General features: G+C 41.5%; 2 protein-coding genes across 4 annotated transcripts in view; both read left to right on the forward strand.

Annotated features, from left to right (window-relative positions):
* sema4c (sema domain, immunoglobulin domain (Ig), transmembrane domain (TM) and short cytoplasmic domain, (semaphorin) 4C) overlaps positions 1 to 6,374 on the forward strand; it is a 113,011-nt gene extending 106,637 nt beyond the window's left edge. For both annotated transcript variants that reach the window (XM_006797471.2, XM_006797472.2), the window contains 2 exons: positions 149 to 2,712; positions 5,135 to 6,374. In XM_006797471.2, the coding sequence (XP_006797534.1) occupies positions 149 to 1,044 (896 nt within the window). In that variant the 3' untranslated portion in view covers positions 1,045 to 2,712; positions 5,135 to 6,374. The remainder of the gene's footprint in view (positions 1 to 148; positions 2,713 to 5,134) is intronic.
* A 5,234-nt stretch (positions 6,375 to 11,608) lies between these two features.
* cdca2 (cell division cycle associated 2) overlaps positions 11,609 to 18,946 on the forward strand; it is a 36,990-nt gene continuing 29,652 nt past the window's right edge. Inside the window, exons 1-3 of one of the 2 annotated variants that reach the window (XM_087848934.1) lie at positions 11,609 to 11,874; positions 12,347 to 12,539; positions 12,679 to 12,815. In XM_087848934.1, coding sequence (XP_087705060.1) covers positions 12,347 to 12,539; positions 12,679 to 12,815 — 330 coding nt within the window. In that variant the 5' untranslated portion in view covers positions 11,609 to 11,874. The remainder of the gene's footprint in view (positions 11,875 to 12,346; positions 12,540 to 12,678; positions 12,816 to 18,946) is intronic. The other variant, XM_087848933.1, reaches the window with a different exon arrangement.

Raw genomic sequence — 18,946 nt, forward strand, 5'->3', positions numbered from 1 at the left:
AGTACATTTGAACTGAGCTGAATAAATTGAATTAAGCACAGGAGAGCTGGCTAGTGCAGAATATGAAATGGATTTATTATGGATGACACTTAACCCCCACTCTTGTCTTCTCTTCCCTGCACCCTCCGCCCCTCCTCCACCTCTCCAGAGCACTCCCGTCTCAGGAACGTCACCGTTGTGGTGGGGTCTGACATGGTGCTGCCCTGCCAGCTGGTCTCCAACTTGGCTCAGCCTTGTTGGGTTCTCAACGACCGTGAGCTTCAGCTGGGTGATCCGGAGGCAGGAGGGCCGCGCTTCGACCGGACCCTCAAAGCTCTCATCATCCCTGAAGCGGGCCAGTTGCAAGCGGGCCGCTACATCTGCTACTCTGAGGAGCAGGGAGTCAAGTTTCAGACAGAACGCTACCAGGTGGCAGTGGTAGCCAGCGCTCCAGTCTTCATGGAAGCACGGGCTCCGGACAGCAGCATGGGCCTCTTCTGGGTGCTGGTCATCACGCTCGGAGCAGCGTGCCTGATGCTTCTCGTCGTAGCTCTGTACCTGCGCAGGAGGCTGAAGCTGGCACTGGGAAAGGGAGCAGACATGAAGCCTCTCGAGAGCACCCTCGTATACCCCATCACCCTGCCTAAGGAGCCGCCCACCTTTGTGCCTAGCAAGATGCCCACGGATGAAGACCGCTTCTGGGAGACAGGTGCCAACTACTATTATTCAGACGGCTCCCTGAAGATCGTTCCCGGTCATGCCCTGGGGCCCAGCAGTGTCAGCAGCACGGCGTCGCCCAGCGCCATACCCGGCCAGCCCATCCACTCCCCCAGCCGTCTCAGCCTCACAAACATCAGAGGCTCCGGTAGCAACGGCTACATCCGCCTCAACCTGAGCACAGCAGGGGAGGAAAGGGCTAGCGGGACTGGTGCTGGGGGAGGTGGGCTGGGAGGCCTCGGCATGGGTGGGAACGACTACTCCAGCCCCTTCAAGGAAGAGCTGAGACGCACCCTGCAGCAGAGAAGCGTGCTACCCGACGCAAACCCGGAGGAGTCGTCGGTGTAGGCCCATCCTCCTCCGTCTCCGTTCCCCGAGTTTGAAAAAAAACAAAAACAACCAACCTACCTCTGTCCTTTCGAGGATGCCTGCTCTCTCTCTCTCTTGCAACAACATGCTGTCAATTCCCCCGCGCTCTCTCTCACTCCCTCTTTCTCGCTCCACCAATGGCTGTTTGGCTCACTGTAGACATTTATAGCACACAGCATGTTAAATATACACACTCATACACTGTGTTCGAGCGACATGAACTCTTCTAATTATTGTGTTTTGGACAACATGCAGTCATGGTTGTGGCTTTTTCTGCTTCCGCTGTGCAACCGCCACTTGTGTACATTGTGTATTTAAGAAGAAAAAAAAAAGGACAAACGCAGGGGAGAACACCTCGAGCACGCGGAAATCAAACAAATGGCGTTACCTGTTCTCAGAAGGGCACATTTCTTCTACAAAGAGCGGACCAAGCGAAGCGTTTTGCCCCAGTTCTCAAACCACTTGACAAACGACAAGGACAACTAACTGGAAATATTGAACTGATTCTCTGTCTTTCTGCTCCTTTGAGACTTTTACAGCTTACTGCACTTAAAAACTGGAAGCGTGTCTTCCCTTTTTTTTTGTATTCGTGAGCCGAGAGTGTGAGAGCAGTAGAAAAAAAGCCTAATCTCTAAGCAAGACGACAATCACGTCCCCGAGCTTCGTACGGGATGGAGAGGAGAGAGAGAGAAAGACAAAGAGAAGAAATTCAATGGAAAAAGACTACGTTTTTTAAATATTTTTTGTTGAATGAAGGACAGTCTCTCGAGACAGTTTGTATTTTCGCCCTTTCCACACCTTGTATTTACCACCCGAAAAAGACTTCGATCTCTTCCTTTTTGATTTGATGTGATGACCGTTGCTTTGAATTAAGACATTTCTCGTTATTCTTTTGCTCTGGAAATACGGCAGTGTTCAAATAGTCATCAGCGACTAACGGCTCCCCACTTTTGAATGACAATGTGAGGAAAAGCTCCTGGCGTTACATTACTCCTCGCACGGCCCTGCATGGCGACCTTCAAACACACCTTCAAGTCCACTATACTTCAAGTGCGCTCCGTATGACATTTATTAAGAGTCACAGAGTGTGACAGATAGGTGTTTTGGTTGCACTTTTTTTTTTTTTCTGTGGAAGCTTGTGCAAAGGCTATTTGCATTCAGCTCATAGCAGCTGAGCAGTAATTGCACACTTGATTTCAAATCGAAGTTGACGTGAAGACATTTGGCACGGAGAATGTAGCTGAGCCCTCGCTGTTGCGACCGCTGTGGATGTCTCAATAAGTGCTTTATATTCGATGTATTTGGTGAGGGTGGTAACTTGCACTGCCAAGAAAGAAACTACCCCTCCCACACACACTTTTACACACACACTCACAGTCTTCTGAATCCCAACCATCCTGGACTACAGTGTGTTTGCGATGGATCCTTAAACCCCCTTGAAACCCCCCTCCCTGTTACCGACGCCCAGAGACGGACCCGGAGCTACTGTGGACTTATACAGACGGAGAATAATGTAAAACATGACGACATGAAGAGAACACACACACACTCATACATACATACAGTGTTGATGGACAGACAGACTGAATGAACCTGTACCGACAAACCGTTGGCTCCAGACAGAAAGTGGCCAGAAACCAGTGAAAGGTATTGTTCCACTTAATTAAATCCATGAAAGCAGATTTAAGAAATGTCATAGCCATAAACGATTTCCAGTTCAGAGTTTTTAGCTCTTGCTGCTGCTCAGTGTAGCGTTGCAAATTATTTAGTTTATTTATTTGGCTTCTCTGACACTTCGGTTGCCCAGAGTGTCTCTTAAAGGAGTAATTCAACATTTTGGGAAATTCACTTAAGGTGCTTTCAAACATGCTCTCCTTACTATTAAAGAAGCCCTATTATACTGTTTTCCCAAAGCAGTGCTTATATTCATGAATTCTACTGAAGAAGCTTTGGATGATTCACAGTTCAAAGTCCTTATTTATCTCAAACTGCTTTATACTCCTTCACATTTTCCCAAACAGTCATGTAGGCTGGTTTGGAGATGGGCCAGTTCTGGCCCCCGGGCTTTACGTTTGACACCCGTGTCTTTTATATACACTGACCAAGTGTGGACGTGTTTAACATGAGCACCCACCATAGTAACAGTGTTCCTGTGACCAAAAACACTGAAAAGTACAGTAATCTTCACTGTTTACTTATGGTGAAAGTCTAAACACACAAGATCACCTCACAACCGTGTACCAATCTGAGAGATTGATGAACCCAATATGGTCACTGTCTGAAAAGGGTTTTATTAAATAACTGAGATACCGCTTTCACATCTGTCTGTTAATTATGATGCTGAAAGCAGGCCAACTGTAAATACACAAATGCCAAGTGCAGCCCAAAAATATGAAACTGGAACATCTTGAGCTTGAATCTGTTTTACACTTTCTTTGACAGAAAGTTAATAATGCATTAAAAGCCAAACTAGTTATTTCTTTACTGAACTGATGGATCTAGCTACCATGATGGTTCTCACCGGTTTGCAAACACATTTTGCTAACTTTTTTAAGAAATGTGATTAGCTGTTAAATTTTTTGGAAAGTGCTAACAATGCTAATGCTGACTAATGCTAACCAAGCTACATTTGTAGATTTTATATCCAAGCACAGGCACACTGACTCCTGTACCACACAGTAGACCAATACGTGGCACCAACACCACAAACTCTTTTGAGAGGTTTGGTGACTCGAATTAGCAGAAGTGAGGCCTAGAAAACAGCAGCTAGCTACAGGCCTTAACAAAATCCCAATAGATGAGTTATGAATAGCTTTAGACCCTCTACAGTTGTTGTCATGGGAGAGTCTATACTCAGAGGTCAAAAACTTTTTTTATACCCTTAGAGGAAATGCACTTTAGCACTGGCTTTGTTTTTCCAGTGCAAAGTTTGCCACTTAGCCTTTGAGATAAACAAAACTGACCAAAAAGTTGGGAAATTCTTGTAACCATGAGTGCAGTCGGTCTGCTTTGTGATAAATAAAGCACAACTTCTCTTATGGGTTTCATATTTGCTTCAAAGCAAACAACTGAACTTCCACTGCTAACGTTGTAAACAGTAATAGTCCATTAGCAAAGACCATTTTAACAGACGTCGCAGGTGTTACTGGCCACATTAATTAACAACCTGTACCCGAATAGAACAGATCCTTTAATTAGTTTAATTAGTAACAACTGTACTTAGTTTCTATTTCATGCCAAATATTTCAAGACCAATGTCATAGTATGACTACAGTATAAGAATAGTTACCGACCTGAGGCCCGGCCTGGTTTATCCCAATAAGCAGCTATTTATCATTTATCATGAGATTTGGTTCTCATGTAGTGACTTTTGTTTAACTTTACTGGACGCCACTAGCGCCATTATCATGTAAAAATTTGCCAATGTCAAAAAGGTCTATCCATCCCATTTTACCAGCTTGTGTTTTTTCCCCATCAAAGCTGTCCTTGTGTGCTCTTTTATGCAAGTCTTGAAGTGCAGGTGCACCTGAAAAGCTATCTCCCTGGCAAAAGATAAGAAAGGGGGCCACATACAGCCTGAAGCTTGTGGCAAGAGCATTTTATTAAAGAGAAAATCCTCCAGTGTGACAGCCATCAAAATAAGCTGACCCAAGGAAGGCCTTCCTGCCTCAAATCTCTGTTTCAAAACCTCTGCTGTACTTGCAAGTTTGAGGTTCTTTTCATTTCAGCCTCCTGCTCAGAATAGACAACTAACTACATAACTACATATCATTAATCGTTGGAAGTTTTCATATCCCATAAGTTTTAGCACAAAGCCAAAGCTCATATTATCATATTATTGAATTTTCCAAAAGGTCGCGTTGCCCAAAATACGACGTGTTCCACGCTGATGTAATGATGTCCAAAAAAAATATTCTGACATACTTTCTGTTCCACTTCCAAGCAAACTTTGAAGCATAGCCAACAACAGATCAGATCGTGGCAAAGTCATATTGTGCATAACTTTTTTAGCTGTTTGCTGTTACTCACTCTACATGTTTTTGTCCTCCTTTTGTGCTCTGTCCATCAGGGGGTGGCTTTTATTTTTGGGACATGTCTGTCGGGACCAGCGGAGCACAGCAAGAAAGAAGGGGACGGACAAAAAAATGTGGTTTTGCCCCTCTGTGTACAGAGCCTTGAGAGAGATGTAGAATATTAAAATGATCCCAAGGTTGAAGAGGTAGTCGACCATCAGCACTCCATCCTAGTGTTGCATGATTCTCTGCAAGTGGACTGTACATCTTTGATATGATCATCCTTGTACATCATTTTGTTTGATCATTTTTGGACTTTTACAGACACTAATATTGTGCAACACTAATGCTCTCTTTGAAAAAAGAAAAGAAAAAATATTTCTGGTTTTATGGCTCAAGAGTTGTACAGGATTTCATTGCTGCATTTCAACATGTTTACCTTTTCTAAGCCTCTTCACCTTTTGGAAAAGCCAAAGTAGACTGCAATTGCTTTTGTTCTTGTTGAAATATTGATTTAATTCAATTGCAGATTGATATTTAAGTCTCAGCAGTCCGTCCACTTTGCTGAAGTGAGCTGATATCTGCAACCTTTCATATTTTATCTACAGCTAAATTTCCCCCGGAGCAAAATGAAAAAAGACTTGAGACTGATGAACTTCCTGTTTACATGTCAGTCATTTATCTGCTGAATTTCTTATCTCCTAACTTAATGAAAGACTGAATGATGTACCAAAACTATTATTTAATTTTTTAGCTCCTGAAAGCCAAATAAATAGTGGTGGATCAGGAGCAGATCTGTGATTAAAAACAATATGTCAACGTTATAGTATTAAATTCCCAAAAGCCAAAAGCTAAGAACACATTATCTCTTTACACTGGTACTTGGTTATGTCTTAATATTTCTCCTTTTTTTTAACAATTAGAATTTTATTTAATATAACATGTTGCAAAAACTAAAAAGATAACAGGTCTCAGGCTTGGAAAAAAAATGCATGTGTAGTGTATTTTATGTACATTTCTTCACTTCCAGTGCATTTGTCTGCTTGTAATATTTTCTCTCACACGAGGCTTTAAGTTCTGCTGTTTTCATGCTTTATCATTTGGATTATTCTGTTACCACCCAAGGTTTAGTTTGTCCCATTTTTGCTTTTCTGTTATTGGTTTATTATGTTTGTTTTTAAAGTATGTTAAGTAACTTATTTCATTTGTAAAAACATGTTGATATTTATTACCATTGTACATATGTCCTTATTTTTTATATGTGTATAGACATACACAAATAAAGATAGAGATCTACTGGAGGTGTGCGAGCTGGTTTGTTGGGTGGGGAGGGTCAATTACAAAAACCTTTATTAAATAGCATATAATGTACATTTTCTGTTTTCTTACGCTTTTTTTATGAACATATCCTACATTAGCCATTCCCAGACTTGAGAGTGCTTTGGCCCATTTAAAAACCAGGAAATCCCATGTGGCCCACCCAATCTTTAATCTTCACTCTTATCAACATAAAACAGAGTGAGAGAGTGATTCCACGAACATTTTGATTAAAAAAACATATCACAAGCTGTTGATTATAAATTGCTAATGATACCCAGTCATATGCAAAGTGTGAAGGCCAATGTGTGGCCCACCTGCCACTGGGACACTTGCATACATAAACAGTTGCATAAATAGATGCATAACTATACATACTTGTGAGTAATTTCAATCTGAATTTCTGTTATTACTGCAGCCTACCTGTAATACTTTCAACCCACACTTTGGGGATCACTGCACTGGATAATCCTCGTTTCTAAGAGAGACTGACCAGTTTTTCCAACCTGAACAGCATGATCCAGAATAAATGACTGGACCTATAAAGCCCTCAAGGAAGTGTTTAAAGAGGTTGTTTTGCCTGCAGATGCATGACAGGAAGTCTTTTGTGAGTACAGACATCCCCTGCCAGTGACCATTAGAAAAATGCAGGTTTAAGGGTCTTCCATGTTAACTTTACTTGTCAGACCCAGGAGCTATGCTCATACAGTCTATAGTTGGATTTAAAAAGTAACTGTAGTTGGAAGAAGATGCAACAAACCCCATCAAGAGGAATATTAGACCATATTTACAATTCAATTCAATTTTATTCATATAGCGCCAAATCACAACAACATTAGCCTCGTAAAGTAGACCCTACAATAATACATACAGAGAAATATAACCAACAATCATATGACCCCCTATGAGCAAGCATTATGGCGACAGTGGGAAGGAAAAACTCCCTTTTATCAGGAAGAAACCTCCAGCAGAACCAGGCTCAGGGAGGGGCGGAGCCATCTGCTGCGACTGGTTGGGGTGAGAGAAGGAAAACAGGATAAAAGACATGCTGTGGAAGAGAGACAGAGATTAATAACAAGTGTGATTCAGCAGAGAGGTCGACTGACACATGTTGAGTGAGAAAGGTGACTGAAAGGAAATGACAAGCTGCAACATACAGCACAAATACTGAGTATCACAGTAAGCGTATATAGCAACACATCCTACCAGAAATGGATGGTTTAGTTATTATTTAACTACTGAGTAACTATTGTATTACTACAATCTAAAGTATGACTACAAAACTGAGTGGAAAATCTGAACATTTCAACAAGATGGGGTAATTGTTTATGCACCAGATAAGGAATCGGACTACTTCTTTAATACACCATCTGTACACTGAGTCTGTCATCCCAGCACCATGCTGTGAAATTATATGAATGAAGAAGAAAAAGATGGAGGGCCAAGAACATGTTTGCATAGACAAGTTCCTGTCTTAGGTTTGTTATTTTGGACAAGGAGTAACAGTAGACTGTCAGAGACATAAAATGAAAAGGAATGGGGACGAGAAGGTTTAAGGCAGCAAGCAGTTAGTTTATGAGCTTACTTCACTTACTTTACTTACAAATTTGGATGCGATCCTGTGAGTAGCAAAGTACACCCCAAAATTCAAACGCTTGTAGAACTTTAGCAGCAGAGTTGGCAAAAGTACACATCAGTAATTAAGTAGAAGTACAATAAAATTATATTAGTACATGGGAATACAAACTTTATTTTAGTCTACTTTTTATTTCTAATACATGTACTCAGCTTGAATCACTTAATAAGAACTTGAGCAGAGAAAAAGAAGAATTTTTAAAAGGAGCTCTATTTTCTGTGGCTACACTGTAGAGCAGCGGTCCCCAACCCCCGGGCCTCGGACCGGTACCGGTCCGTGAGTCGTTTGGTACCGGGCCGCGAGAGTTGAGGCTCAGGTGTGAAATGTATAGTTTTCAGGGTTTTTATTGGTTTTCAGCGTTATTTTGTTATCGTTTTTATCGTTTACTCGGTTGTCCTTGGTCTTTTCACGTGTGTTATGAATAAATTTTCTTTTTTTCGGTACCGGTACTAGTTTTATTTTGTTGTATTTATCCGCGACACCTTAAAGGCCGGTCCATGAAAATATTGTCGGGCATAAACCGGTCCGTGGCGCATAAAAGGTTGGGGACCGCTGCTGTAGAGAGTCATTTGGCTCCACACCTAAACCAAGAATTGGGTACAGTCAGGGGTTAAAGTGGGATTCAATAGTTAGGGAAACCCTAAAGTCGCTTACAGCGTGGAGAAAAGAGTCACATCTCACAATGATTTTTATTGAGGGTCCTAGAAGATTTTCTTAATGTATAGGTCATGATCAGCTGACCTGTGCAGACACAGTGTGCAACAAACTGCACAAACTGTGTTTGCTGATATTTGTTGAGTTAAAAAGAAAATTGCATTCAAAATGACCTTCCACGTTACTCCTTTTATGCTTGCTCCTATTCTGTAGGGCCAGCTAGATGCAGAAGTACCATAACCTTGACATCATCGTCCTGTTGCATGACCTAATTTGGGCTTTAGCTGTTGAACAGATGACCTCACATTAGACTCACATTAGGAGTTCACAGTCAACTCAATGACTGCAAGTTGCACATATCGTGTGGTTGCAAAACAAGCCCAACTCTTTGCCCCTCCACCATCATGCTTGACAGTTGGTATGAGGTGTTTTATTTTGATATGCACTGTTTGGTTTTCTTCAGATGTGGGGGTATGCACTGTGGCTAATCATCTAGATTTTGGTCTTGTCCCCTCAAAGGACATTGCTTCAGAAATCTAGTGGTTTGTTCAACTTTTTTATGTAAGACAAATTGTGTATGTTTCTGTTCTGTGTCCTGTGTACTGTTTGTTTGTATATGTGTCTTTTTGGCTGCTGTTACAACCAAATTTCCACTTGTGGGACAATTAAAAGATTATTCTATTCTATTCTAACTTTCAACCCTATGCTGTGCTGCCATGTCCTTTCTCTTTCTAAGCATTCCAAACAAGCCATAGTTTAGTCTTTTTGTAATTGCACTGGTGTCCACTCCTGGGAAGATGGTGGTATTGTGTTAATAAACACCTGAAACCTCCAGATCTGCAAACTGCTCAAATTTCTGCTTTTGTAGAGATGCTCACACTTGCTGAAGATCAGTTAATCAAATGCATTTGTACCTAGATGCCATTTAACCTCTTAAGCAATAAGAATGTACTTAGTTTTCCACAGAAAACATTCTTCTTGACATGACATTTATTATACTAAAAAACACAAAATGCATAGATTGTTGCTGAATTTGCATAAAAGATTAATTTAGATTACTTGACAGCCAAAATTCTGTGTTGTGTCGTTGCTGCTCTTATTTGTTTTTTGTGCATATCCTGATTTTTCAGTTGACACCGAATTTGCATCTAAAACAGCTTTAACTCTTCTAGGAAGGCTTTCCACAATGTTTAGGAGTGTGTTTATGGGAATTTCTGACCATTCTTGCAGAAGCAAATTTGTGAGGTGAGAAACTGGACAAGAAGGCCTGGCTCCACTCCAATTCATTGCATAGTTCTCGCAGTTTTGACCTCAATCAAGTTTTTAAAGACCTTGCTTTGTACACAGGTGTGATGTTGGAACCGGAAGGAGCCGTTCCCCAAACTGTTCCCACAATCAGGAAAATGAAATTGTCAAAAAATGTCTTGGTATGCTGAAGCATTAAGGGTTCCTTTCACTGCCACTAAGCCCATCTCCCGATAAACAACCGCACATCATATAACCCCGTCCACCAAATTTTACACCAAACCCAGACTCTTTCATCATAGTGCAAAATAAAGACATAATTTGTCGCTCCGGAGAACACGTTTCCACTGCCTTAGAGTCCATTGGCGTCGTGCTTTACACCACGGCATCCAACGTTTTGCATTGCACTTGGTGATGTAAGGTTTGGGTGCAGCTGCTTGGTCATGGAAACCAATTCCATGAAGCTTTCCACACACTGTTCTTGAGCTTATCTGAGGGCCACATTTACTTTGGAGGCCAGTAGTGACTGACTCTGCAGGAAGGCGGTGACCTGTGCGCAATATGTGCTTTAGCATCCGCTAAAGTGTTTGGAACACCTGAATTCAGTTTGGATGGATGAGTGAATGCTTTTGGAAATATAATGTGGTTCTTTCCCTATCCTGTGCTGCACAAAAACAACAGTGAAGCTTCCCTCTGACTTGTACAGCCTTTCCTGGTGTCAGCAGAAGAAGGCACATGCTTCATGTGGTCGGCAGTCCCAGCTGTAGAAAGAGGCTCACAGTTGCATCTGATCTCAGTGTACTCAGCTGCACCACAGACTCCCAAACCTCACAAAAGGAGGAGCCCTGTGTGTGTTTGAGATTGTTTGTGTGTGGGTAGGGTTTACAGAGCTTTTCAGCAGTAGACCACTGTTCACCCACCTGTTTGGGGTTATATATATTTTTTAGGCTTACCGAGCTTCCTTTTAAACCATTATAAAACACAAAAAATATGTTAATATAAAAAATATGCATTAAATATTGCTTTTCCCACTGTGGCATTCATTTTGGGCTTTTGTTTTAATTTTTTGGTGGAGTGTAAATGTAAATGAAAGCTTTGTGGTCAATTTACTACAATTTTACAATTTAACTGTGAAAAGATGAGCAGCCTGTGTACCGTGCTTCATTTTCTGACTCAAAGCCCACATCTTTATCATGTGTGTGACAATAAATAAGCAATTTTCAAGAAGAAAATGCTAAAAGCACAGGAGCCTGTCTACTTACAGAGTGGATATTTAAATTTGAGAGAGATCCAGTTAAGTTCCAGCAGCTGGGCTTCAGAGCAGCCAACAGCAGATGTGGCCCTGCAGAGTTGAGGGAGTACAGCAGGAACGCTGCTAAAAAAAAATAAAACAAAATGAAAATGAATAATAAAAAATAAGTTCTTTTTTTCCTAGGCTACAAACAAGTGTTTGCTTCGTAAAAGAAACTTTTTTAATATCAACCCTATTTTCTCTGTTGACGTTAGACAGTCACGTGGTATCTCTCTTTCATTTCAATTGGCCAATTCATATTAAACGAGTTCCGGCCGCTTTCAAAGTGCTTGAAAATACGGAAGTTAGTTCTATAGGCCTCTACACTTTGTCAGTTGTAACAAATTTTTTTTAGTATTTTTTTAGCTGAGTCATTTTTATTCGTATTTTACATTTCCCAGCAATATACTTAAAAATAAAATATATAACTGCAATCACGAACGTTGCTGACAATTTCGCGGAGGGATCTATACGCGGTCTCTGGCTCTGGTGTGGAGGGGGATTTGAATCGCCTTCTGCTCTTTCTTAAAAAAAATTTTATATTGTTATAAACGTCCGTTAAGACACTTGTGTTCTTTTTATAGCATAAAAGACCCGAATGTTCTTTTATATATTTTTTAACGAGAGACAACCAAAGAATCTAAATCCACAAGGTAAGATTTTAAACTTGCTGTCGCTGTAGTGACACCGCCGCTGCTACTACTGTTAACCAGCGACGAGTAAAGTCTTCACAAACTAGCGTTAAGCAATATTCGTGTGGGTTTAATATTTTGTTGCCCGTTGCTAGTGCTAACCCAGGGAGATAGGAATGTAAGCGCAGCTACCCGCCGCTCCTGACCATTTCTAGTTCTTTACTCATTACACGCTGTTACTGTGGAGCGTGTGCAAATGCCCCTGAGTAAATCTTCATGTGTTTGTCTGTGTTAGCATGCCCCTGGAGGGATTTCTTTTTGTAACGGGTGAAATCCTGTTCTCAGCACTCGTATAAAAGCACGCGTTCCATCAGAAATCATTTGTTATGGAAATGCATGCGACTTGTTATCCATGTTTCCTCTAGGACCGTCTACCTGTCCTCGTGGTTCTCTTGCACTTAATTTATAAGTCGTGCTTATGTTCTCATTGCAGATGGCTACAGCAGAGATCAGCACTGTCTCCTGTGAGGGTGATCAGGAGGGAGCTGCGTCGCCTCCCTCAGTAGAGGACATCCCCTCAGTTTTAAATCAAACCTCAGCCCCCCTGAATTTTTCTGAGCTCACCCCGAGTCAGTTTGGCATCTCTGTGCAGAGTTTTACCCCAGCAGCATCATCAAATCGCAAAGGTGAGAGAGGACGGTTCGTTATTTGGCTGCAGCTGCTGTTGCTTTTAAACTGGTGGAGAGCAAGTAAAGGTGTCCAGAGCAGGTTATATGGACTTGATTGAGTGTTAGTCTAGCACCAAGCCTCTCTCTCCCCTGACAGATAAGTCTCGTCTAGCACAGCTGAAAGCCAGGCGGAGGTCCAGTGTTGGCGTCCGGGGCTCCCCAGAGACAAATTCTCTCATCTGCTTCATGGCACAACAGAAGAGGAAGACTCCACCGGCATTCCAAACTCCAGAGGTGAGATGCTTCTCGGGTTGCAAATCTAGCATCTGTCATATTCTATTAGAGTGCCAGACAGTTGTTCAGACTGCTCTGGCTTTCAGTTGGCTGGGATCAGTATTGAAACTGACATAGATTACTGGTACAACTGTACAACATGCTTTGTCTGTCGTCCTTTATGAGACGCACACGAAAATTGTCACAGCCGCTGCTGCATACATGCTGACCTACCTATAAAAGCTGGAATAGCAGCACAGTTGTGTTATTTTGCCTCTGTACATAATCACATTTTCAGATTTCAGTGTTGGTGAGCCTGTACTAGCTGTCACAGGGTAAGAGCCAGGGTACACCCTGCACACTGTGGACTAACTCACAGATAACCATTCAGGGCTTGCAAAATTTCAAAATCCCTGGTAGCCCTTCGGGCAGGGACTCTTCAGTTTTTGGTAGCTCAAAATAAATTTAAGTAGCCCGTAGGGCTGCTCAATTAATCGAATTTTAATCACAACTACGATCTGGGCTTTCAACGATCATTAAAAATGACTGAGCCGATTATTAGCCCCTCCCTCGTGCTTTACTCTCGCGCTGCTCCGTGTGGCAAATCAAGCGCACCTCTCTGCATTTCGAACACGTGTCACAACAATTAATAAGAGCAACGGTCTCCAACCTTTTTTGCGCCACGGACCGGTTTATGCCCGACAATATTTTCATGGACCGGCCTTTAAGATGTCGCGGATAAATACAACAAAATAAAACTAGTTCCAGTACCCAAAAAAAGAAAATTTATTCATAACACACGTGAAAAGACCCAGGAAAACCGAGTAAACGATAAAAACGATAACAAAATAATAAATAAATAAACCCTGAAAACTATACATTTCACACCTGAGCCTCAACTCTCGCGGCCCGGTACCAAACGACTCACGGACCGGTACCGGTCCGAGGCCCGGGGGTTGGGGACCGCTGATTAAGAGGACCCGAGGGAAGCTCGGAAAGCTAAGCAGAAGTTATTTGGAGAGGAGAGTGACTGCTGTTGGTTGAAAAGAGAGGTAAAAAAAAACTTGAGTGGTGTGGAAACATTATGGGTTTGCGGAGTCAGACGTGGATCAAGTAGACAGTGTGTAAACTTTGCTACAGTGTCGTAGCTACACCACAGAGCAACACTGCAAAGTTCACTAAACATAGATGTTTACATTTTCCATTTATTTTTTATATTGCAAACATTTGCACTGTTATCAGTATTTGCACACTATTTTATATTATTTTTTGACAATCTTTAAAGTCATTATTCAATACATTGTTATTGTTAAATAAATATCGTCAAATAATCGAGATCTCAATTTCAGTGAAAATAATCGTGATTATCATTTTTGCCATAATTGAGCAGCCCTAGTAGCCCGAATAAAAAAGAGAGCAATTTTTTGATTGATGTTTTGTTTCCTGTTTTGTTTCCGTTACAATATTATACTTTAATGTATAATATTGTAACGGAAACAAAACATTAATCAAAAAAATTGTTGAAACACAAATTACAACATTGTATAAAAATTACAGTCATCAACTCAAATACTTGGTTCTAATTGAACAGAAATTTCTATGAACTTGTAAGAACTGTGTAGGACATGAATCAGTCTGTGTCAGATCCTGAATTTGGTGGTAGTTCACTCTTTGCAACATAGTAAGCTGTTCTAAACAGATTTTTCAGGTTTATTTTTAGTTTGTTATTTGCAATTGGTGTTTGTTCTGGGAAAGATATTGCAGACTGAGCAATAATGCATTTCTTGGATTTCTCATGGGTTCTAATGGGGGCCTTTCTTAAAATTACTGGTCCCAGTAACAAAGGCGCTTGTCGACTCAGAAATCGAGGGAAAACCAACAACACACCCGGCAGAACATTATGTTATTTACACGGGTGCACATAAGTGGTCCGCATGTGTGCATGCGCTGTCACAAAATAAAAGACGCGCACCAGATAAGAAGCTGCAACGCGCGTTTGCGTCCATATAAAAGGCTGTTTTTGTCCGCTAGAGTGGGATTTTCACGGCACATTCTGCACCACGTTCATCATTTGTTTGAAGCCAGCTCACCTCCTGCAACCACTTTTCCGAGAATACGCGCTTCTTTTGTGGTTCGGACTCCTTCTGACATTTCTTTGGAGGTGGAGGAACACCAAAGTAATTGCTTAAAGGAGCTTCTTCGACATCTTTAAGAGTTCTAAACAAATATCTGTCCTCCTCCAGAAAATCTTATGTACGCAAACACGCGTTGCAACTTCTTATCTTGTGCGCGTTTTTTATTTTGACAGCGAATGCGCACCTGCGGACCACTTATGTGTAGACCTGGTTATTTAGCTCGTCATATTGCAGCCACAGAAATTCTTTTGTCCATGAAACCATAAAGCTGCACTTTCTTTTTGCCTTATAGTCTGATTTGTCATAACTTTTCCGTTTTGTGGTAAGCTTTTCTTTGGCTGTCACTTCTTCACCCTGACCTGTCTTATTTGGCTCAGCAGAACTAAAATATATATCCTGCTGCTTTCACACACGCACTCACATAACGCTCAGCGATTCTCTGCACGATCAACCTCTCACATGTTTAAGCTTGCTGCGGGAGATTTCACTTGTCATGTTTGCATAGTAAGCTAACGATTGATAAGACGATGTCAGAGGAATTGGTGCGCAAATTATCATCACTCACCAATCAGTACTGTCGCTCTCAGTTCACAGTTCGCGCGATTGAAAAGTGAAAGCAAAAAACAAGCGCAAATTCAAACGCGATTTCAATATGTCACATATTGACAGTGGCTCACCGATGCCAATGACATAATTACCCAGCTACATTTCCGAAAGAATGCAAAAGCATTGACATATATTTTTCCTTCCTATGATAGCCCGATGGGCAGGGCAGAGATAGATTTTGGTAGCCCGACTGGAAAAATCGCTAGCCCCGGGACGTCGGGCTAGCGATTTTGCGAGCCCTGCCATTCATACTGACTAGAGATGGCACGATACCACTTTTTTATGTCCGATACCGATCTCATAAATTTGGATATCTGCCGATACCGATATGAATCCGATATAGTGTGTTTTTTAATCAATAAAACAGTTTTTTAAATATCTTGCTGCATTTTGTATAAGTTCATACTCAAGTTTAAATAAACAACAACACTAAAGCTATTCTGTTATACCTGTATGTAAAAAATACACTGCACCCAAAATATTTCATAGTTCAGCAAAACTGATCAATCTAATAAACTTAAACCTGCTCCATCCTCCCTATTCTGGTGTTTTAAAGAGTACTAAATATTAAGCAACCTAACTAATAGGGTTGCAAACTCCCAGCAAAAAAAAAATAGGGAACCACCCCCCAACCTCCATGCTCCATCGACGTAATCAACTTTAATTTGATGCAGTGTGGAAAAGAAAATGCACAGAAATAAATTATTTTTCAAGAATAATTAAATAGATTCAATAGATTCTTTCTTCAACAGAATTGCAGAATTCACAGATGGTACTTTCCCAAAGGAAAAAGTACTATAGCTTACTAGGGTGTATTAGACTTAACAGTTACTATATACAGTAATGGACTTCTATATATTTTACATCAGATTAAAACTTTGGGTGTAAGATTCAGATAATTATTTATTAAAAGCTCGACATTTTAAATGAGAATAAGAAAGAAAAGTATGTCTTTGTGCCCCCTTTTCCCTGTTCATGCCCTATCGGCCCCCCTGGCTAAACTTTGCTAGATCCGCCCCTGCACAGTTACCAGCCGTCAGCTACATAGAAAAAGATCCTGGTGTAGAAAGTAATAATAAATAAATTCTAACAACAGCTTATCAAGCTTAAACGTGCTGCTGTTGTTCAGCCGCTGGTTTCCTCTTTCTGGCGCAAAGTGGGCCAAAAACAAACAAGAGAGACGGACTCGTGACAGAAAATTAATCAGTTTCACGATTGAAGTAGCAGCAAGAAGAGGCAGTCGCTCCATATATCGTTTGTTAAGCTTAACGTGGGAATGCTTTACAAACATTCAGAGATGAACTTGCACACTTGCTTTAGTTCTCTCTGGGATATCTTCATTGGAGATGAAATGCTGATTTGGTAGCGAGGCTACAAATACACACAGCTGCTCTATCACGTGAGCACACTGCTCCGACGTGCTACGGTTATGAGCCAAGTTACGCCATGTCGCAAGTTTTGTGAGGTGCTTTTTTTGATATTTAATGGATCGGATTACATTTTTTATTTATTTATCTATTTATTTATTTACATTTTTGGGACGACCGTGGCTCAGGGGGTTGGGAAGCGCATCTGTAACCGGAAGGTCGCCGGTTCGTTCCCCGGGCTCTCTGTCCTGGTCGTTGTGTCCTTGGGCAAGACACTTCACCTACCGCCTACTGGTGTTGGCCAGAGGGGCCGAGTCGGCCCCAGGGCAGTTGTGGCTACAACCGTAACTGCCTCCACCAGTGTGTGAACGTGAGAGTGAATGAATAGTGGCATTGAAAAGCGCTATATAAAAGAAGGGCAGCACGGTGGTTAGTACTGTTGCCGCACAGCAAGAAGGTCCTGAGTTCAATTCCACCATCAGGCCGGGGTCTTTCTGTGTGGAGTTTGCATGTTCTCCCCGTGTTTGCGTGGGTTCCCTCCGGGTACTCCGGCTTCCTCCCACCGTCCAAAGACATGCAGCTTGTGGGGATAGGTTAATTGGATAATCCAAATTGCCATTAGGTGTGAATGTGCGAGTGAATGTGAGCGCGAATGGTTGTCTGTCCCTGTGTGTTGGCCCTGCGACAGACTGGCGACCTGTCCAGGGTGTACCTCGCCCTATGACAGCTGGGATAGGCTCCAGCGCCCCCCGCGACCCTGAAAAGGATAAGCGGAAGCGAATGGATGGATGGATTACATTTTTTATTTCTCTCCGATATCCGATCCAGTAATTTACGTCAGTATCGCACCGATACTAATACGTAATATCGAATTGGTCCATCTCTAATACTGACATGGACAGACTCTACACAGAGAGCCTCCCAGTTGGAAGATACAAATCAGGAATCTTCTTGCTCTGAGAGTGCTCACAAGTGCCTTTGGTCTTTCTGAGAATGTAGCAAACTGCTGATTTGCTGCTCATAAAGTTTCTCCTCTCACCCTGATAAGTGTGTTCTGGTTTTTGCTTTCTACCTCGTTCACTTGCGTTGACAACTGTTTGATTACATGTTGGAATTTCCAATGAACAGTTGCCAAATTCAGATTCAATGAACTCTAGACTTTGTTAACATAAAATGATCCTGTCAGTTGTTTGCCTTGTAAATCTCAAAGCCTGAGTAAAAGGATGGATTATGTTAAATTGTTATTAAACCACTAATGTAAACATTTAGTTTAACGAAAGCATTAAGGTTTGCGCTTCAGTCAGCTCTAGACTGCTCCATTTTAAATCCACCGTGGGGATGTCCAGAAGCAAAATTATGAAACCTGTGTCCTTGTCCAAAAATATGTAGGCCTGACTGCATGTGAACGCTTGCATCTGGATTATGCCTACTGTTGTCTCCTGCATGAATAGCAGTGCGTTTTTTAAAAGTGCTGCCAGTGCATGCCAGCCTTTGGTGTCATTTCAGCTTGTCGTGCACCTCTTGATTACCTCCTCAACTTAGGTTTCCCATTTGGAGCAGTCCCAGCAACCCTGAATTAACAGTCCAACATGGCAGTAGTGACTGTAAACCCTAGGAAAGCTGTATAAAACTTAGTTCCATAAGATAACATCAAACGGATAGTTTCGCAAACTTGACAGTGTGATAATGAGATACATAAAACCTTTTAAGCTTTACAGTTGCTAAATATTTACTTTACAGCTTACACTTGTTCCTCTTTTATCTGTAATCCATGTTTTATTTTAATTATTGAAATTGTTAACAAATCCTATCTGAGCCCCTTTAAACACACATTGTTAAACTTCGCATAAGCTTCAGTTAAAATAAATCAGTGACCTGCGGGAATACAGGCAGACAACACAAGAAGTACACAGTTGCTTATGTAGGTGTTTGTATATTTTTTTTGTGCTGCACTAAGCTGCTGTATGCAGCAATGATCAGCTTTTGAAGTACCCTGAAAGTTAACATTGACAGTAGCTTTGTGCGTCAACGTTAGCTTAATGCA

The sequence above is a fragment of the Neolamprologus brichardi genome, chromosome 12 (assembly GCF_056152115.1).
Source record: "Neolamprologus brichardi isolate AB-2024 chromosome 12, ASM5615211v1, whole genome shotgun sequence".
In the NCBI taxonomy this organism is placed as follows: domain Eukaryota; kingdom Metazoa; phylum Chordata; class Actinopteri; order Cichliformes; family Cichlidae; genus Neolamprologus; species Neolamprologus brichardi.